The sequence below is a fragment of the Patiria miniata genome, unplaced genomic scaffold, assembly GCF_015706575.1.
Source record: "Patiria miniata isolate m_02_andy unplaced genomic scaffold, ASM1570657v1 HiC_scaffold_27, whole genome shotgun sequence".
Taxonomy (NCBI): domain Eukaryota; kingdom Metazoa; phylum Echinodermata; class Asteroidea; order Valvatida; family Asterinidae; genus Patiria; species Patiria miniata.
In genome coordinates, this window is record NW_024037066.1 from 6,305,759 (window position 1) to 6,328,151 (window position 22,393).

The following is a 22,393-nucleotide window of genomic DNA, read 5'->3' on the forward strand; positions in this document are numbered from 1 at the left end:
ATGCGATTTCGCCAGGACGATTTTTCAAGTCTATCATAATTGTGAACTTCCATTTTATGATAGGTCAACAGTGCCTATAATGTATATCGATTAGTGGTCGCCGCATTGTGTTATGTGTTTTCAAAAATGTACAGTTAATTCATGATGGAAAGCGGCTCTTTTATTCAGTGCACTCACACAACTATATAATAATGGAGCTCCAGTGCATTACAACCGCCATCTTGGCTTAAAACATAACGCGAAGCATTGTGGGACAAACAGGGAACTTTTCCAACACTTCGCATATGATTGTGCATGTTTCCTTTTGACCCAATCATTCCCATTACCCCATACTTGCCTACATGTACAATGTACATCAGTGTCCAAAGAACATCACCCATATTATATTCAAAAATATATCGATATTTTATTGACCACATACATCAGCGCACATCGCACCATCTGTTACTGGGCTACGTCATAATTTTCCATTATTCAACCTAACCCAACCCTCTAGTTGCATACCAGCACAACAGTTTGTGATATGTTCCGTGTACATGTATAGCTTTGTCAAAATAAACAGCACAATATTTTTTGCTGGGTAAGGAGCGTCTCTATACGCAGCTGGTCGATAGCCACTGAACATTTCCCGTAAAACTGACTTCACTTCCTCCACTGAAGCATGGACAAACTCAAGGGATTTGCCAGCGGTGCCGGGACATTTCTCAACAGAACTGTTCAGGTCGGTATTAATATTATGCAGTATACATTACAAACATTCAGCATGCATTATATTTTCATGTATATTCAGTGTCAGTGAGTAAAATACTGTGTGCATTTATATTTCCTAGTGCTTTATTTTAATAGTTTATGGCGACCTCTATACATGTGCATGTACATCTTTCATTTACAGCGCGGGGTACGGGTGCGCAGCCCATGATACCGGTGTAAAAGATTACCAGCTCAAAGATGTACACGTACGCATAGTGCTGGTTTTCACTGGTTCACGCTTTGCCATCAAGAAAATTTGCCAATGATCAACCTTTTTTTGTATCCAAATAAAACACGCTAATCAAACAACAAACAATGTTATCACAACGTGCTTACTTTCGCAATTGACACAAATTAAAATCAGCTTGTGGTTTTCAGACGTTTGACATGTTTTTATCACAAACAGTAATTGATCTTGCACTTTCAAATGGTGTCTTGTCTCACTGATTTGATTCCTTTTTTTGGGGGGGGGTGTCTTTCCAAACAAATTGTTTTAGGTCCAATAAAATAAATGTATTATAGTTTATCACCCTAAATGGAGAAAAATTATGCGGGCGGGCGTTTTTTTTCTCTTCAAGTCTAATCGTACACAGGCGGATCCAGGAATCTTCGCGGGGGGGGGGTATTCATCGGCAAATTTTTTTGAAATGTTGACACTTTTTTCCGGACACTTTGCATCCGTAAAATAAAAAAAGCGGGGGGGGGGGGGAGGGGGCTCGTACCATACTTTCAATGGGGACGCTGTTCAATTTCGACGATTATTAACACCCACTAACCAAGCTGGTTCTGTACGTATTTGGGTGTCGGAACGGGGTTGGGGGGGGGTCGGATTTTTTTTCAGGAATTTCTATGGATTTGTTATTGGGACAGAGCTGAGGAGGGGGGGGGGGTCCCCCCCTTCTGACTCTGCGCCTGGTACAAGTGCAATTCCGTCAAAAGGCACATAGTCGTGATATGGCCATAAAAAATATACTCGGTCTCTGGTCAGCGCGCGCGTCGATTTTAATCATGCGCGTCAACCTTTTTTTTCTCTTCAAATTAACACGGAAGCTACAACAGCGCCCTCTATTGCCGCACCTCCTTAAATTTTTGTACCAAGGAGCACCAAGGAATGGGGAAATTGCACCAAGGCAAATGATCAAGGGCACCAAGGCAAATGATGGAGGACACCAATGTATAATGAGGACACAAAAAAGCAAAATAGCACCCACCTTGTCTGTACAATTGAAGCTTGAAAAAAAAAGAAAAAAAAGCCACCCCCAAAAAAAAACCCCGCGTCGCCGCATCAATTCCGGAACTTCGGTCTGACCAGAGACCGATTATTATTATTTGTTTGGCCTTACATGGACTGCAATAGTGTACCGTGCAAATTAAGGCCACGGGATCAAGAAGGGGCGCTGTGGAGGATATTTTCATGAGAGAGAACGATGTCCCCAAAAAAGTCCTTTTCCCGGTGTTGCATGATGTTCATCTATTTGGGATTATTCAGCGCTATAGAACTGCTCGAAAATAACGGGCGCAGGTGGCCAGATTTTTATTGTGCTCTTGAATCGTCAAACTAATTGCGCTGGTATGGCCTACACGTACACGTACACAGAAAATGAAAAATCCAGTGGGGAAGTTATGAAATGATTACCTGAACCAGTGACACTCAAATAAACTTTCACAAGTGTATGAGCAAAGTTCCAAATACGGAAAAATAAAAAAAAATACAGTGGAACGTCGCTATACCGAACACCGCTATACCGAACATTCGGCTATATCGAACATCGTCCTTGGCTCCCGATTTTTGTGTACAAAAAATACCGAAAAATGTGTTTGAAAAATGTCAACAGAAGAGCGACAAGTGGCTATTATTTCCCCAAGGAATAGCAGGGGAATACCACCCATTGATGTAGGTACTAAGCTCAAAAACGGTGTAATTACATAATTCAATATAGTTGGCACGCGTTCCACGTCGTCTTTCAGAAACTTCCAGGGCGTGCAGCGCAGGAAGATGTTCTGAAGGGTGTTTTTTATTGAGAACGAACGATCGCTATGACGAATAATTTTTATGGATCCGGCGGTGTTCGTTATAGGCGGTGTTCGTTATAGCGGCGTTCCACTGTATACCCAAACTGTAGTCTATGGAATGTATTCTACACAGCAAGGGTCTATGATATGTGAACAGATTGTACATGTACATGTATTACCAAAAAAGCATGTCAGCCAAATGACCAATCAACAGCTTAGTCCACATTTCTGATCGAAATGACGTCACAATTTCTAAAGTCGACTCCGATTGGCTGGCGTGCGGGGTCGCAATGTTTATTCTGCATTCTTCACATTAAGACGTTGGTTACAGAGAGTGTTCCGGTGGACAACAAGTGATACTCAGACTACCCGGAGTGATGCGGGGGGGGGGGTAATTAATGTAATGGGGCCTTAATAATATGACCATTGATGAGAAAATTTTACATTTAAATATAAATGTACTCTTTACAACAATTGCAAATAATGTGGATTGCCGACGTTGATACAATGCCTCTCTTTATACTTGGATGGATGTGGTGACAATCAACGGTTAATGAAGGAATGGGACTTTTATGATTTTAACAAATATATATTCTTTTACAACTACCGGTTTTACTACAAATTGCCGACATTGATACAATTATGCCTCTTTTACTTGACTAAAAAAAAAGGAAAAAGACGGATAAGTTGATTTGTCAACTAAAATTGCGTTCCTCGAGTTTCATCCCGAAGAATATATTTCTTATCTAAATCTCTATATTTCGAGCAAGACGTCGACCGAAAAAAATCAGCCCATGTTTTAAAAGTTATTCAAAACATGTAAATAATTTATATTTTCGAATTATTGGCTTCCAGACAATAATTACGTTCTCGCGGGAAAAAAAACCCCAAACAAACAAACAAAAACCCCAAAAGGTTGCAGACGTCGAAAAAGGGAAAGAAGTAGGTTTCAATAATTTGATTGAAATAACCTACAAGGCAGCGAGGAATGTGCCCCGTTGTGGGAAATTGCATTTTACAAATTCTGACTCAGTACTTATAATTTCCAGCGTCTTGACTACCTAATTGTTGGTAGATACGTGCGCTATATAAGACTTCGGTATTATTATTATTATTATTATATTTCCGCTGAATACTGAAGTACATCATTGACCTCTATAACGTTATACTAAATCTGATGCAGTAATCCTTTGTTGGCGGAGGGAATCTTGTTGGTTTTCCATGCGAACTGCTATTGCAGGAACCGTCTGCCGTAAGACCTTTTTGTCCAGTCGGAGTAGTTTCAGCAATTGTCTCCTGAACACTGACGAGTTGGCGGCGTAGATGAAAGGGTTGACCACGCTACATAGCGAGGTCAGGGCAGGGAAGATTACCATGAGGCGGGGCTCATCCTCAACCACGCCCACCGCCCATAAGGAGATGAAGACCACGTAAGGCATGTAGCTTACGATGAACGCACTTACCACCATGAGCAGCGACTTAGCCGTGGCGATGTCAAAGCGGTTCGTGGGACGTGCGACCCTCGCTGCGCCCGCCGCTGCCTCGACAGTCTGACGCAGCCTTGCCTCGATACCAGCTTTCTGCCGCTTGGTGCCGTAATAAATCCAGGTGTAGGTGATGCTGATCACGGTAAGCTCCCCGATGATAATGCCCAGGCCTACTAGACGTTCGCGAAGTTTTAGCCGCATGCGGCGGTCTAGGCAGAACGAATAGGTTCCGCTCTTGTAGGTGAAAGCAGAGAATGTCAGCGAAATGATGTAGTTGATTAAGATGAGGGCGCAGGGCACGATTTTTCGGATACGGAACCTGATGTTCTTGGTGGACTTGAGCACGGCAATGGCCCTGATGATTCCCATCTGCGTCATGGTCATGAGAGACTGCGCTGTACAGACGTAGTGCGTAAACGCTGAAATGTGGCAGACAACGAAGATACCTGATGAGTTTGTCTGTGAAGGAGCTCCCGTCTTCACCACCAAAAGCTCGTACGCCAGGCGAGCGGCGTAAGTCGGCGCTACCAGCACCCCTAGAAGCAGATCAGTCACCGCCAAGTTGAAGACGAGAATGTTGAAGACCGTGCGCATCTGGTGGTACGTGGCGATGACCAGGCACACCAGGAAGTTCCCTACCGTGCCCAAGACGAATATGACGGCCAGCGTGGCCACGGTGCACGCAATTATTGTGATCTCAGTTGGTGAGAGCGGTCGAAACTCCCCATAATCACCCACATCAGTGTCATTTTCCACGGGGTACAACGGGACACTTGCTGTGGTCATCTCTCCCCACATAGCCATCGCCATCTCGCCTCTCTTGAGTAAAGGCTGTTGAAACCGAGTGTTTTGAATTTTGTTCACATTTTGTTTACACTTCGTCGCAACAAGTCAGAAGCAGATCGTGCACACGGGCCGAGATGGCCACTCGTTCAACTTGGGACAACTTCTCTTGCGGATCGGTTTATGCATTATGTTTTATGCGACTAGCTCTCGGGCCTACATGTATTTAGCCTTTAGTCAAGTCCCACGCGCCTATACCTGGATCATCCGGACACGTAACGCACCCAGTGACGCTGCTGCGTAACAATGCGCAGTGTCTGTAGAGATTACTTAAGCGAGTCCCTTGACTCCTCATTTCCTTTGTATAATGAGCAAGCGTTTCCCTTAATCACCGTGTACCCCTCGCCATTTTAATTGGGCAAGACCCCCCACCGATGTGCGCGCTTTGTTGCATTTCATTGGTGCATCTTCTGACTCCGTCATACTTCCTTCAAGATGCCCACGTCATACCATAGAGCAAGTGCCAAATGGTCATACCTACGGCGTAGAACTAGTTACGGCTTCGTGTGCGTGACAATTGAAACGAAAAACGGAACGGCGATTGGGTTTGGGCACTGTTTCCTTGCACTATTATATACGCCAAAGATCGTATAATTATGGAAAGATAAAACACTGGATATCTTTGTACAGCATTCGATCATGAAACGCTATACGTCATTAAATTAAATCGGGGAAGGGCGCCTCAAGCGTTAGGTGTAGGTAAACGCGTGTACACAATGTAGGGCGACGGTGAATCAACACGGTGAATCAACATCGGGTAAAATGCAGGAGTTTCATTAACTTCCAAAAGATGAGGAAATGAAGAGACGAATAACTGTCTTTTTATTGAAGACTTGTAACTTTATTATTATTGTGTGCAGAATAACTTTGCATTCTTGGATAATATACCTCTGGATCTGCCGAATCTGGATCTGAGAAAAAAAATAAAATAAATGTGTCCCCATAAATTACGGAAGTAGAAATCAGATTATAGGAATGCCGATATTTCCTGCTACACGGAAGGAGATAAAAATGTACCGAGACTGGAGATAAATATAGAAAACAGTATTTATTTTACAGGCCTCATTAGTAAAAGAGAAATTGTGGGCCTTTTCATTTCCATAGGTTTCACAGGGCAGTATTCCATCGCTTCGAATGCCCACTCCCGGGTGGCGAAATTTTTTCCCCAAAACTAGATCGGACAATATCAGAAGAGGGCGCTCTCTCTGCGTTATGCATATTCATGATGTCCAGAGAAATAAGAGAATAAATTATAGGGAATAATAATGTTTAAATCACAAACGATTTGCAGTTCATTGGTGGACTGGTTGGAAGAAGTCCTGACTTCTAATCAGGTGATCCGAGTTCGAATCTCAGTGACCAGTTAAGACGTAAAGCCTATCTTGGATTTGTGTTGTGGAGAATAAGGCATTAGATATGCATGTAATGGACCAATCAGAAGATGGAAAGCGGATGTCGTTTGGGAAAAAAGATTCGCAAGCGCTTACTGGTGCAGGCCAGTGAATAACCCGTGAGGTTATGGACAAAGAACATGCAGTAAGAGACGAAGTTGTACTTGAGCTGATGTGCTGTCTGTCTGATTTCTAGATTCCACTGGGTTTTTATACAGTAAATGAGCAATTACATTCATATCTTACAGGTTTTTTTGGCCTTATCAGGAATTGTTCACTAACTATATAGCAAGCCCCCCTCATGAAACCTTGTCGCCCCCCCCCCCCAGTCGCCCCCCCCCCCCACTGAGATTTTGAGTTTCTAAAAAATTATCATTGATCTACATGACGCCCCCCATGAAATGTTCCAGCCCCCCCCCCCCTCAGCGCCCCCCCCCCCCCCCCCCCACACACACACACTGAAAAAATTCCTGGCTACGCCACTGCTCAAAATATTCTATATTAGAGAGTTCTGAGCGCCGTTAAATTGGGAATTGAAGAGATATGGTAATGAACATCTGGCCCGGACTTGGGGCTTCCAATTCTGAGAATTTTGGATGCTGTTGGGCTCGAAAGTGGCGCTATTCTGCCATGTTGTTGAGGGATCGTTTTTCAAGATGGCTACTTTTCCGCTTTGGGGAAAATAGGGGTCGTCTTCTTTGGGTGAGAATATCTCGAAAAGTCAATGGTCAACCCACCAAAAAATGAAAAGAAAACGAAAGATGACATGTTGATCATCATTTTTCTGTGCAGCTTGAATACCTGTGAGAGTTCTGAGTATTTTTAAAAGAATTTTGAAGTATGGGCATTTAGCACTAGTGTCTATGGGAATTTACTTGCAGGGTTGCATCCTGGTACTGCAACCCACTTGCTGCAACCCTAATGTCGGTGGGGGCGCTCTTCCTTTTCATTGAACCCCGGAAGCATTTAACGTACGCACGACTGTGTACCTGTGTACGTGTAATTTTTTCTCGACGAAATCTCACCCAGTGATGGCTACTTAACACCGCAATTTGAAGTACCTGCCATCTAATTTCAAGGGTTAAGTCACCCGTAAATAGCCAGATTACAGTGGTCTGCGAGCGAACAGTGGCATGACATCGCAAACCATGGAAAATGTGAAGAAATTCGCGGGGCAGGCTGGTACATTTTTTACACGAGCGAGACAGGTATAAATAATTTTAATATGGCATGTATGGCATTGGGCATGCACAATTGCAATGTATTGAAAATTAGGCGATCGTGTATCTACGGGCCCGGTTCCCTATGCTATAGTATAGGGACAAAATCCACTTTTAAATCATTTGACCTATCAATTAATTAGCGACAAGAACAGGCAGGTATGTCGTTCAATAGATTGAGGGCAGATTTTTGATTTTTTGAGGGAAATTTGGGGGTAAAAAATGACAATGACAACGACAATATGCAACTAGAAATGTGTTTGTGGACAAACACAAGCTGTTTCGGATATTTGAAATACTCTGTGCAAATGATGAACACTTGATGAAGTCACTTCGAATGTCATCTGCCAAGTGAAAAGTCAATCAGACATATAGTGCCAAAGTATTATTTGAAGAAAAACGTGTACAAAACCTACGGGGAAAATGCATCTTTAATGTGAAGTAACCTTACCACCTGATGATGTCACGATCACGAATTTCTTCTAGAATCATCTTTGGGTGGTAGTCTAAGTGTGTGCCAAGTCTAACGTCGATCGGATTTACAAAAGTGCCAAAGTAGAATGTTTTAAAACGTGTACAAACCCTATGGGGAAAAATGCATCTTTAATGTGACATAACCCAACACCTGATGACGTCATGATCACAAATTTCTTCTAAGACCATCTGTGGGTGGTGGTCTAAGTATGTATTAAGTCTGAGGTCGATCGGATTAACAAAAGTGCCAAAGTGGAGTGTTTTATAACGTGTACAAACCCTATGGGGAAAAATGCATCTTTAATGTGACGTAACCCAACACCTGATGACGTCACGATCACAAATTTCTTCTAGGACCATCTGTGGGTGGTGGTCTAAGTATGTATCAAGTCTGAGGTCGATCGGATTTACGAAGAGGCCAAAGTGGAGTGTTTTAAAACGTGTACAAAACATATGGGGAAAAATGCATCTTTAATGTGACGTAACCCGACACCTGATGACGTCATGGTCACGAATTTCTTCTAGGACCATCTGTGGGTGGTAGTCTAAGTATGTTTCAAGTCTGAAATCAATCGGATTTGAAAAAGTGGCAAAGTGGACTGGTGGAAGAAACGTGTGTTAAACCTATGGAGAAAAAGGCTGAAAAAGGAGAAAAAAAAAACACTAGAAATGTGTTTGTGGACAAACACAAGCTGTTTCGGATATTTGAAATACTCTGTGCACGTGATGAACACTTGATGAAGTCACTTCGAATGTCATCTGCCAAGTGAAAAGTCAATCAGACATAAAGTGCCAAAGTATGATTTGAAGAAAAACGTGTACAAACCCTATGGGGAAAAATACATCTTTAATGTGAAGTAACCTTACACCTGATGATGTCACGATCACGAATTTCTTCTAGGACCATCTGTAGGTGGTAGTCTAAGTGTGTACCAAGTCTAACATCGATCGGATTTACGAAAGTGCCAAAGTAGAATGTTTTAAAACGTGTACAAACCCTATGGGGAAAAATACATCTTTAATGTAACGTAACCCAACACCTGATGACGTCACGATCACAAATTTCTTCCAGGACCATCTACGGGTGGTATTCTAAGTGTGTACCAAGTCTGACGTCGATTGGATTTACAAAAGTGCCAAAGTGGAGTGTTTTATAACGTGTACAAACCCTATGGGGAAAAATGCATCTTTAATGTGACGTAACCCAACACCAGATGACGTCACGATCACAAATTTCTTCTAGGACCATCTGTGGGTGGTGGTCTAAGTATGTATCAAGTCTGAGGTCGATCGAATTTACGAAGAGGCCAAAGTGGAGTGTTTTAAAACGTGTACAAAACATATGGGGAAAAATGCATCTTTAATGTGACGTAACCCGACACCTGATGATGCATGATCACGAATTTCTTCTAGGACCATCTGTAGGTGGTGGTCTAAGAGTGTATCAAGTCTGAGGTCGATCGGATTTACGAAGAGGCCAAAGTGGAGTGTTTTAAAACGTGTACAAAACATATGGGGAAAAATGCATCTTTAATGTGACGTAACCCGACACCTGATGACGTCACGGTCACGAATTTCTTCTAGGACCATCTGTGGGTGGTGGTCTAAGTATGTATCAAGTCTGAAATCAATCGGATTTGAAAAAGTGGCAAAGTGGACTGGTGGAAGAAACGTGTGTTAAACCTATGGAGAAAAAGTCTGAAAAAGGAGAAAAAAGAAAAAAAAAAAAAAAAAGAAAAAAAAAATCTTAACGAAAACAAGAGCTGTTTCGGTGTGTCACCGAAACAGCTAATAAAGATGGCGATCACCGCACGATGTACTGTGAATGCGCAAGGCACCAACCATAAATCGGGTAGGAAAATCTTAATTTCTACCCCAAGAAACTGTTCAAATATTTTAAAAAAAAGGTGTCATTATAATTGAGAGAAGTCTGCTTAGTTTAGGTTGAAAAGGTCATTTTTCAGTAAAAAAAAACACCCTTGACTTAGCCCAGGTTGGACGAAGTCTTCATTGCGTTACAACTGACATCCAGGATGAGAAATCTCTACGTAATACCATCCAAAATTTTGACCTAAATTTTGTTACGTTTTACCTCGTTATACTAAGCTTGTTTCACGCCTACATACTCTATGTATCCTTATCTATTGATCCGGGGGGTTCAGGAATTCCATATGTGATGCTGACCAACGTTAATCAGGAAAATAAACTCTAAAGCAACGTTAAACTTGTACTTTTTGTAGTCTCTTTTCATCAGTTTCTCACCGAATTGCTAGCGCCCTCCTTTGTTTAGTTTTGGTTGGAACAGCGACGTCACTCCAGCCGACCGAAGTCGCGAAAACGCTCAACCAATGGCAAAAGCCGAAACATGTTTCTGGTAACTGTCGCGAAAACACGCTCGGTCATTGGATAGGCGACCGCCTCTACAAGTTAGTGCGCATGCGTATGAGGGCGGTTATTCGCACGGCCGTACGTACGCCATTTACGACTGGACTCGGTACGTGTGAGCATGGAGGAACTGATGAAAAGAGTCTACAAAAACGTACAAGTTTAACGTTGCTTTAGAGTTTATTTTCCTGATTAACGTCGGTCAACATCGCGTATGGAATTCCTGAACCCCCCGGCCCAATAGATAAGGCTACATAGAATACTAAGACGTAAAAATTAGCTTCTCCAACAAGGTAAAAATATTGAAAATATTAGGCATAATTTTTTTGCCCGGTTTTGAGCACTTCATACCCTGGACTCCCTCCGTAACATAGGGAGGAAAGGGAGTCCACCTGGGCTAACCCTTGACTCTCATTTGATCGAAACTTGCGCATGCTCAGTTTCATGTACATGTAGGCGTGTATGTAGTCTACACGACACAGCTGTCTGTTCACGTTGTCCGATATGTTACCGTAAATGGCCAAACCAACAGAACTTTGTTTTGTTGGCTTTTTTTTTGGTAGTCACTTGACTTTTAGGGATCTTGTTTGAGAAAAATCTGCCCCATTTCACACCACGTGTTTGACGGAAGACCGTCTTAAAGGGAATATACATCATTTGCTTTTGCTGTAATTTTCAGAAATGGATGGAATTGGGGGTTGGAAATATATAGCAAATATAGTTACACTGACTTTTTTGAGGTTTTGGGTTCGAAAATGCTATAAAAACCAAGAAAAACAATCATTTTCCTGTAGTCTGGTTCCCTGACTCCATATAAGAAGAAACAGAGCAGTTTACATACCATTGGGGAATTGTAAGGTCAGGGAACCAGTCTAGCTGGCTCGTACCCGTTCATAGGTTTGTAATCGATTGCAAACAAGTGCGATGGTCAATTGGGGCCAGTATTTGAAAAAAAAAGCCAGTTTTTTCCAACGCTGATCGGCCGATCAGCGTTGGAAATTGATACAAAAATACCACTTTTCTTGAAAATGACAGTATACCAGGTGCCATGATTTTACAGGATGCTTTACACTGTCATTCACTAACAGTCCAGCAAGGTATTTCAAAATGATTTGGTAGTTTTATTTTTTGATGTTTGCAAATGTTGTATTTTCCCTTTAAAATATAACGTGAGTTACTATGGAATTGCATAGCTGCTCACGATGCATGTCATCGACGAATCATTTTCTGATGGTTGACCTCAATACTTTGACCTTTGACCCCCTGCAGTACACAGAGGAGAAACTGGGCAGTGCTGAGAAGACTGAACTGGACGCTCAGTTTGAGAACCTGCAGCAGAGAGCTGACCGCACCAAATTATGGACGGAGCGTATCCTATCACGCACAGAGGCAGTCCTACAGCCAAACCCAAGTAAGAAAAACTTTTATGATTATTGTCAAACACTGAGGTCAGCACACCTTGCAAAACTTTCTGCATTATGTTTTAGCACATTTGCATTGGTCATGTTGGTGTTGTGTTTAAGGGACACTATGGCCTGAAATTCCCTGAAAATTTTATGTTTTGGATTGTTTACTTGTCCTATTTCAAATGTCTGGTTGAAAGGAAACTAACCTAATGTCTTACCATTCCCGAGAAAAGATGGTTGTTTACATCAGACGCAGCGGACATTTTGTGGCATATGCATGTTTCCAGCCATGTTAATTCAATGTTCAGTACACGTTATGTGTGTTTCACACACAGCACCAATGCACAAATGTTGTTTCTTGAACGTCCGCAGATGCAATGCACTGTGCGTCAGGATGCACAACTAGCACTCAACAACGCGATTTTTGAGAGTCAAAATGTTGATCCCCGAAATTCGTTCTCGCATATGGTTCCCGCAAGAATAAAAAAAAATGCCCAGTTTTTAAAGGACGTTTGTGTGGACGTTTATATGCTACTTTTAAATGCTCTTTCCTAACATCATTTTGTTTAAAATGCATTTTTAAGCCGAATTGGGCGCATTGCAGGACCTAATGTCCCTTTTAATGTTTCTGTAATTGTCGTGATTTTTATCAAACACTGAGGTCAACACACCTTGCTACACTTTCTGCACTATATTTTAGCACATTTGCATTGGTGTTGCGTTTATAATCAGCAGCTTCAGACTTCACATCATTTTTCTAATCGATTTTCAAATTTCAGTAGCTTGCTTTATGACTTGAAAATGAATAACTTGTGACAATGGACTCCTGTTGGACTGGTGATGAATTGTGACTTACCTGTGATGACTCATGATTGAATTGTGATTGACTAGTAGAATGCCATGGCCCAGTGGTTACAGTGTTTGATGGTATGCGGGTTCGAACCCTGCCAGGAACATGGTGTTTGTGCGCTTGGGCAAGACACTTAACTACAATTGCCTCTCTCCTCCTAGGAGTATGAATGGGTACCTGTGAGGGTCAAGGACCGATTGAGCGCTGATATCGGCTGTCGCGTGGTCCCATGGCCTGATGAACGGGGAATAATTGTAAAGCGCTTTGAGATTGTTGAGACAATGGAAAGCGATAAGCATTACAATTAATTTTTTTTAATTATGATTGACTATTGATAGACTTTTGTCTTGTGACTTGCATTGGATGACATGTGGTGGACTTGTGACGACTTGACTGCAGTCTACGCAAAACCCTTAAATTCAGGTCCTGTCTGTCTCCTCGTTTTTCAGGCCGACGTATGGAGGATTTCTTGAACACCAAGCTGGATCGTAAGGTGCAGGACAGGGAGACCAACTTTGATGGTTGCGGGGCAACGATGATCGAAGCAGGCAACGAGCTGGGGCCAGGCACCCAGTATGGTGAGAATATCTAAGAACACAAACTGAGACCTCAATCACTTTAAAGGGAAAATACAACATTTGCAAACATCAAAAAACTACCAAATCATTTTGAAATACCTTGCTGGACTGTTAGTGAATGACAGTGTAAAGCATCCTGTAAAATCATGGCACCTGGTATACTGTCATTTTCAAGAAAAGTGGTATTTTTGTATCAATTTCCAACGCTGATCGGCCGATCAGCGTTGGAGAAAACTGGCTTTGTTTCAAATACTGGCCCCAGTTGACCATCGCACTTGTTTGCAATCGATTACACACCTATGAACGGGTACGAGCCAGCTAGACTGGTTCCCTGACCTTACAATTCCCCAATATATGTAAACTGCTCTGTTTCTTCTTAAATGGAGTCAGGGAACCAGACTACAGGAAAATGATTGTTTTTTCTTGGTTTTTATAGCATTTTCGCACCCAAAACCTCAAAAAAGTCAGTGTAACTATATTTGCTATATATTTCCAACCCCCCAATTCCATCCATTTCTGAAAATTACAGCAAAAGCAAATGATGTATATTCCCTTTAATCCTAACTCGTAACCCTAACCCTCTTCAATCCTCCAAAATCAACCAGGCAGTTTTAGAGGATTTTGGAGGATTGAGGCTGAATGGCAGAAAAATGTCAGTTGATTTTGCGTTGTGGCGAGGTCAGAGGCTGTGCCATGCAGTGTTTATAATCAGACGTGCATAATTGAGGCCCACGTTGGTTTGGATACCATCCTCACCACTTCAGGATATCATTGACACCACCTCAAGATATTAACAGTGATTGTGGGAGGATTTTGACAGATGGAGGCATTCATGGCTTCCCCTCAAACTCTTCAAAGGCATATCAAGCCTACTGGAAAGCAGTAGTGGCTAAGCTCTGCTGTCTTCAGTCCTTTGGCCGATTGAATCCACAAAATTTCCGGAGTTTTAGAGGAGTCCAGAATGCTTTCAAGTAAGGCCGTGCATTTTCGAATAATTTAGTATTCGATTATTCCAACTTGGACTTGATCCAATATTCAAATATTCGATTTTGAAACGTATGATCAAAACGCCAGCCTTATCTGGTCTGTTGATCGGGATTCGCGTGCGCTTGTAATTTTCAAAAATTGACAAAGAACTTATTAAAACGAACTGTCAACGGAATGGCTGATATTTGGCCGATTTAAAAGAAAAGAAAAATCTACTCATATCCTCATTAAAAGCCCTCAAATCATGCTCTAGAGTTGATTTTAACTAAAAGTGTAGCATTGGACAAGTTGTAAGACCAAGCAATTTATGCGATTAAAATAACATCATGGACGTTTTTCATCATCGCCTTGAGACCTCTCGCATTTTAAAAATATTTGACTTCGGTTGATGATCGAGTGGTTGAATATTCAGGACATCCCTAGTTCCAAGAACATTTTTTTATGTTTTAAGGGTAAAAAGAACTTAAACCAACTTTATTTCATATGTAAGATTTTAGGCATTGCATGGTGGAGTATCAGTATCGTTTCGGTTTGCGGTAACACCATGTGGTAATAACTACTGTCGCTCAGCAGATATTTAGTTCTGATAAGAACTCGTCCTGCTTATTATCAACTTTCGCTAAGTAGTTTTTTTTAGCTCTGATAAGAACAGTCCTGCTTAGTTCTAAAAGAACTTTTCTTTGGTCCCAACGTTTCGACTAGCCTGCTCTAGTCATCGTGGACTGATTTTGTATTTTATAGCTGAAATATACCAACAGGACGTAATTGACATAGTTTATTCTAAATCTGGCCTTGCCCGTACAGACATATCAAGTTGTGGTATCAATTATTTAAGAAGAAGTATGAATTTTTCCTGAAGGATTGATGACTTACGTTTTTTTCTTCAGTTGTTTTTAATTGCTGAAAAAAATTGACATTTGAAATGCTTGGTTTCGGCTCTCCAAGGTGGTCGTTAAATTGTTGAGTTTCAGTACGGAGATCTGTTTTTATTAATTGGTGGCTGCATTTTTTTTTTAGTTCAAGATTCTGTATGCTGCAAATTGCACCATGTTGTTAAAATTTGTCGTGGGAAAATCTTAAGAAATTTCAGGACCCATGAATTGTCTTCATTAGTTCTTCATATTTTCTGTCTTTATTTCTGATAAAGTTCAGGTTGACCTTTACTTAATATTTCAGAAATTTCAAGGTGGCTTATGTCCAAAATTGATGATTTTTGAAGTCGGTAAATTGTAAGACATAGTATAAAAATGCAAATGAGGAGTTAAGTCGCCCACAAAATATACAATTACAAAAGCGTTCACATTGGTTGAAAAAATCCAAAACTTTCAGCAACAGGTTGAAAATAATGTTTTCAAAAAGCGATTTTTTTTCTTAAAGAAGGAAATAATAAACTTCTGATTTGTTTCTTTGAATTTAAGAAAATTTTTTGACTTTCAGAAAATTGTTCATTCAAAACTTGTTTTGAAAATTGGTAAAAAGGATACTGTGACTCAGAGACCATAAGAACTGTAAATTCTCCAAACATTTGTTACGGTAGTAGTCAAAACTTCTTTTGTGATTGTCACAAATATCAGGGAGCACTAACATAAAGAATACAACATACATGTATATTAAACATCAATTGGCCACGACCCAGGTTGACAAACCAATGCTATAATACAATGTTTCTTATTTCTTTCTTTCTTTCTTTGTTTCACCCTAGGTGCGGCTCTTGTGCAATGCGGAAGCACCCAGAAGAAGATGGGTCAGTTTGAGAAGGAGTTCATGCAGTCCGCTATCACCAACTTCATCAATCCACTGCACAACTTCTTGGATGCGGACATGAAGACTATCAGCGTAAAAAGCTTTCCATGTCTTTAAAAATGAATCATTGGCTTACTGGATTTCTGACTCGCAGGCTGGATTACTGGCTAGCCAGCTAGAAGGCCTGGTGGCTAGCATGCTGGCAGGTTGGCTAGCTAGGTGGCTGGTTTGATTGTTTGTTAGCAGGCTAGCTACTGGCTGGCCGGCTGGTTGACTTTCTGGCTGTCTTGATGGCCTGTTGGATGGCTGGTTGGTTAGCTAGCTAGCTGGCTGGCTGGTTGGCTTGCTGGCTAGTTGGCTAGCAAGCTGGCTGAATGGATGGATGGTTGGCCAGAAGGCCAGGGGGCTAGCTGGCTGGTTGGCTGGCTTGATTGTTTGTTAGCTGGCTAGCTACTGGCTGGCCGGCTGGTTGACTTTCTGGCTGTCTTGATGGCCTGTTGGATGGCTGGTTGGTTGGCTAGCTAGCTGGCTGGCTGGCTGGATGGATGGTTGGCCAGAAGGCCAGGGGGCAAGCAGACTGGCTGGTTGGCTGGCTTGATTGTTTGTTAGCTGGCTAGCTACTGGCTGGCCGGCTGGTTGACTTTCTGGCTGTCTTGATGGCCTGTTGGATGGCTGGTTGGTTAGCTAGCTAGCTGGCTGGCTTGTTGGCTAGTTGGCTAGAAAGCTGGCTGAATGGATGGATGGTTGGCCAGAAGGCCAGGGGGCTAGCAGGCTGGCTGGCTGGTTGGCTGGTTGTTTGCTTTTAGCTGGCTAGCTGCTGGATGGCTGGCTGGTTGACTTTTTGGCTGGCTTGCTTGCTGACTGGCTCCTCGGCTGTCTGGTTTTTTGGCTGGTTTGCTGGCTGGCTTGCTTGTTAAAGATTATGTTATTCTAAAACAAACAAAAAAGGCTGAACAATTTTTGAAATAAAATGCTTTTCAAAAAAAATGTTGGTACGGTGAAAATTTGAGGTTATCAAATTCCTGTTATCTCTTTCTAGTTTTTTTCAAAGCATATCGTACAGTTCTCACAATTTTCTTTATATCGCCATATAGAAAGAGCGCAAAATCTTAGAGAACAAGCGACTGGATTTGGATGCTGCCAAGGGCAAACTGCGCAAGGCCAAGAGCCCAGAGTCATCCAAACTTGTGAGTAAAAAACTAATTTATCCTTCCCCTTTTTATTCGTTATTCTATGTGTAAATTTTTAACTTTCAGAATTGTTAATCCCAAAACTATCGGTACGGGCCAGTTTTCCCATCTTTACCTGAACTGTATTTCATGTATTTGTCAATTGATGTTTGGGCTTTTAGTGTCACTGGTTTAAGCAAGGTTTTCTTTCAAGGGTCACAGGCTTTTCGATGCACATCTTCATTGCAGTCTCTGCTGAAAAGACATGAGCGCAGTTTGCAGAATAATAATGTGCTAAAGTAGTGCCAGGAAATGGGGCCTAGGGTTTCGGGAATTCACCACATTATTAATATCAGAACCATATTTTCATAGTTGAATGAGCAACACATTTCACCCGGTATAAGTGGATATCTAACATGAGGCAATGAAAGATATGTGACGTGGTATGTCAAAACCAGGCACATTTAGGCAAGAAGTCAATTTTGAGTTATTGCAACATAGTTTAAATATAGACCTTTCTCTTTCAAATGCCACTTTGTTTTTTGAAATTGGATATTCTAAAGCGCAGTTAATACATTTTGAAATCAGACTGTCCGAAATGTCAAAAACGAGAAGTCTCCGGTTTCTGGTATGCGCGCGCGCGCGTCGCCGTAGCCATGCGCGTCGGCAAAATGAAAAAGTTTTTTTTTCAATACAAGATGATGTCTCAAAACCGCCAAACTCACTGGTTTGACTGGAATCCTGCTGCTGCACAATTTTAACGTGTTTTTAGATGGGGTTATGATCGAGAATAAGTTTTATGTGGCCCTCTCTGGACTCCCATATATTTGCACTAAGTTTAGTCGGGCACCATTTGCAGTCATCAGCCGACATTTGAAGCCAAAAAAAAAAAAAAACAGGTAAAAAAAAAAAAAGCCGCGTCGCCGCACCACTTTTGGGGCAAGCTCCATACCAGAAACCGGAGACTTTTTTTTTTGGCCTTACAGTTTGATTTTTAGTGAAAAAATAATTTGTAGATGAAATTTCAGTTTGAAACTTTTACAGAACATTTTCAATATTAGAAACATTACAACTCTCAAAAAAATTCAAAATTGCTGAAAATCACCCCAATGTCATTTTTCACCCGTTTTTCAATTCGTAGCTCTGCCTAATTCCGCCAGATTTTTGACATACCGCGTCACATATTAGGATTTCGTACGTGTCCCCGTCTTTTTGGCTGTGCAGGACTGTTAACAAAGTGACAACATGAGCTGAGTGTGGTGCAAGTGATTGCCATGCACGGCTGATTTTCATTTTTCACGTGCAATAAGCACTGGCTGAAAAATTGTCTAACACTCGTGGTTTTTCTTTCTGTAGGAGTGATTGAAGAATTTGCTTGATTTTTGTAGTGCTTTTAAAAAAAAAAAAGATGGAGTGTGGCCGTGCATGACAGTCTTTGCAAACTGCCTGGCTTCAAATCACAGTTACTGTTAAAAAAAATTTAACAACTATTTGGATGAACTACTTTATAATTTACACCTCGTAAACTTGTTCACTTCATTTAAAGATATAGCCCATCATTTGTAATTTGTGCATTTTGTTCGTTTGAAGCAACAAAAGTGCTCAAACTCTAAAAAAAGGGTACTGAACAACTAACCTGATGAAGTTTCAGCTCAGTTTCAGCTGTATATTCCAAGAAAAACCGCATTCTAGGATCTCAATTTCAAATCAAAAGTTGCTGAATCATGTTTTGAATTGGGCCTGAATTCAGCATCCGAGACACGTTCTCACTGAGCCGATTGCAGCTACGCGATGTCGTGCACTGATCCGACGAATTATAGCAACCGCGTGTGCGTGTGCGTCATGCCAATGCTTGCGCACGCTTCACCAAATAACAAAACGAACCACTAATTTAAATTTCCTACGGTGCGTCTTAAGAAGCACCGTTGGAAAGGCCTTCTTTCGTCGATTTCTTCAAAATGACAGCTTGCCAGAAAGAATAATTTCACAGGGAGTTTAGTCCCCTTACTATCTTTCAACCAAGTATGTTTCTCAACAATAATTACGCCAGTTACTTTTCGGATAGCTGCAAATGATGGACTATAGCTTTAAACATGCGCTTTGATTTTTATGCCGAATTGCTATTTAAATTTCTTGGTTCTATATGGCACTCTTTTTATCGTCATCATTTTCCCTTCTCAATTTCTGTTCTGAATCTTTTCCTGCTTTTACTCATGCCTCCTCTATCAGCCAAACAGTGAAGACTTGATTCGTACAGTAAGTGTCCGTGTTTAAGCAGTGCGTCATGTATCTGTGCATACCTCGTCCAGTTCAATTAATACTTCATTTAACCGTGGTCCTGCATCCTCCAGAACACTTCAGTATACCCTCCAAAGTTCCATGACATGAATTTTGCACGGGAGCATATTTGCAGCAAATAGCTGAAATGAAATAAAAACTATGAGACGTCCCTTTTTGATAAAACTTTTTGCAAATATTTAAAAAGTTTCATGTTTTTCCCGACACTTGAGGGCGCTGTAGCTGTAATGTCATTTGAGGAACCACTCTTCAGATTAGGCCAAAAAAAAAAAGTCTCCGGTTTCTGGTATGCGCGCGCGTCGCCGTAGCCATGCGCGTCGGCAAAATGAAAAAGTTTTTTTTTCAGTACAAGATGATGTCTCAAAACCGCCAAACTCACTGGTTCGACTGGAATTCTGCTGCTGCACAATTTTAACGTGTTTTTAGATGGGGTTATGATCGAGAATAAGCTTTATGTGGCCTCTTTGGACTCCCATATATTTGCACTAAGTTTAGTCGGGCACCATTTGCAGTCATCAGCCGACATTTGAAGCCAAAAAAAAAAAAAAACAGGTAAAAAAAAAAAAAAAGCCGCGTCGCCGCACCACTTTTGGGGCAAGCTCCATACCAGAAACCGGAGACTTTTTTTTTTTGGCCTTAGCTTCGTTTTTTCTCTTCGAATTATAAATCCAAAACTCTGCTTATTGAAACATTTGTGCATATAGTTTTCTCATTATTTCTTATTATTTCTCATTATAAAGAAGGCACCCAAACCCCTTAAACAAGCAGTGTGAAGATCGAAAGTAACTTAAAGGGAACATGATAGTACAATTCAAGGATTGCATTTAAAAAAAAATCCATTACATGGGCCCTTTAAAGGGAGTGGCAATGCAGTTTATTTTATGGGCCTTATTCACGAGTTGGTCATTTTTGTCGAGTTCCCTGAATGCATTTCATTAATTGTTAACTGTTGAATGGGATGGCACCTGACTATTTATGCAGGCACAATGCAGACTTATTTTACTGTCATTTTTTTAAAATATGGCTTGAAACATTAGGGAATGTTTGTTTACAAATGGTAAATTATTCATTGATATCTGAAACAGACTGGAATTTATTATACACTCACTTGCTTTCATTTCTCTTCGCAAGTTCCAAAAATGAAGATTTTACCTCACTTTCAATTCAATATGGCCGACTCGTGAATAAGGCCCATACTACATGTACATTGAATTTTTGCCAGTTGCAAGTGTACTGTGAGCAGCCGAGGGATGTAATTAAGGTTACCGTCACCAGAGGTCGAAGGTCTCTGCTGTTTGGCAGGATAACTGTTCTGTTGTTCTTGATTTCCCGTAGGGTAATGATGCCTTACAAAAAAGACGGCAGAAATTCCAATTTAAATTTGAAAGGAAACCCCAGAGGAATTTTTACAAGGACAGTTTTTGAAATGTTAGGCATGGGCAAATAAACATCAAAATAACTAGCTCTTTTTTTTCTTTCAAAACAACTTTTTGAGTTTGGCAGGAATGGATAATTGCATTGCCCTCGATTGCCTGTAGGGTCATGGTGCCTTATAAGAAAGACAGGGATGAAATTCCAATTTGAATTTGAAAGGAAACCACAGAGGAACTCTTACGGAGACAGTTTTTGAAAAATAACTTGAGGCATGGAAAAATAAATATCAAAGTAGTTTTTTATTTCAAAACAACTATTTGTCTGTATGTTGGCTAGATACTTTTTTGTGGTCGGATTTGGTTCAGTTGATGTGAATCGACCAGCAGCAGCGCAACGGTGCTGTCTTTGTGAATTTCCAAGGTTTTTTAATGAAAAGTAGACTGCATCTTTTTTTTTTCCATTCAAATTGTTCAGATCCAGTCACAATGTATTTAAGATGGGATCTCACCCTATGTTGTCAATCATGGAAAGTGGATATTTTTTCCAAATTTTAATTTTGTTTGGTTGAGCTTAGGCAAACCTGACAGAAAAAATTGCCAACAGGCGAAAGAAACTTAGCAACTGATTTTGAAACAAACAAACAAAAAGATCTGCAGCACTGTTACTAAGAACAGTACGTACTTTGTAAATTTCAGGTTTCTTTGGGGAAAATACAGAAGTGTTGACCTACCGTTTGCATCTTTAACTATTTGAATATTAACTACCTAAAATAACAAAAAGCATCACAAACAGCAGGTTTTCAGGTAGTTTTGTCGATGGATTAAATATGTCCTAATTGTGTGTGCGTGGGGGAGGGAAAAGAGACAATAAATGAGGTCCCCTAATTGCCCCGCCCCCATCCATGGACTAAATATGTACTTGTGTGTGGGTGGGTGGGGGGAGGGAGCAGGGGTGGAAAATGAGGTCCCTTTGTGCCCCGCCCCCATAAAATTGCAAAACAATGGGCCATGCATGGGTAACTGCACAGTATAGGATTTTGCCAATTGGTTTTCGTGTGAATATTCCTGCTAGGGATATGCGTTTGTAAACATACATGGACAAAATGCTCTCTATGTACACCGACATGCACGTTGGTTTCTATGTTATTTTTGTCATAATTGTAATCGTTAAGTTATTGCATTATAGTGGACGTATGCAAATGTATTGATTGCTGTGTGTTGTCAGTGTATACAGCTGTGTTAGCATAGCACAGTACAGAAACGACTCATGTACCCGGTACATGTACATGTTCATGGATCCTGCTCTTGTGCATCAAGTTTGTTCAGTGATTTTACTTTCCATCGTAACACTTGATGTTGTGTATTTGGATGTTCAGTACAATAGGTTTGCTCTTATTTTCTTCACTAAACTGCACAAGCACAGCCA

General features: G+C 41.1%; 2 protein-coding genes across 4 annotated transcripts in view; one reads left to right on the plus strand and one right to left on the minus strand.

Moving 5' to 3' along the window:
* The first annotated feature begins 456 nt into the window (after positions 1 to 456).
* Positions 457 to 22,393, plus strand: part of LOC119734213 (endophilin-B1-like) — a 31,072-nt gene continuing 9,135 nt past the window's right edge. The window contains exons 1-6 of one of the 3 annotated variants that reach the window (XM_038207577.1): positions 457 to 721; positions 11,833 to 11,974; positions 13,269 to 13,397; positions 16,087 to 16,220; positions 17,222 to 17,314; positions 19,526 to 19,552. In XM_038207577.1, the coding sequence (XP_038063505.1) occupies positions 662 to 721; positions 11,833 to 11,974; positions 13,269 to 13,397; positions 16,087 to 16,220; positions 17,222 to 17,314; positions 19,526 to 19,552 (585 nt within the window). In that variant the 5' untranslated portion in view covers positions 457 to 661. Of the gene's footprint in view, positions 722 to 7,425; positions 7,693 to 11,832; positions 11,975 to 13,268; positions 13,398 to 16,086; positions 16,221 to 17,221; positions 17,315 to 19,525; positions 19,553 to 22,393 lie in introns of those variants that run through there. The other 2 variants (XM_038207576.1, XM_038207578.1) reach the window with 2 other exon arrangements.
* On the minus strand, positions 3,027 to 5,302 carry LOC119734212 (neuromedin-U receptor 2-like). Its single transcript, XM_038207575.1, has one exon. The coding sequence runs from the start codon at positions 5,058 to 5,060 to the stop codon at positions 3,927 to 3,929; it is 1,134 nt and encodes a 377-aa protein (XP_038063503.1). The 5' UTR covers positions 5,061 to 5,302; the 3' UTR covers positions 3,027 to 3,926.

Excerpts from the sequence above, each read along its gene's own strand:
- LOC119734212 (XM_038207575.1), bottom strand. The coding sequence starts at position 5,060 with ATGGCGATGGCTATGTGGGGAGAGATGACCACAGCAAGTGTCCCGTTG.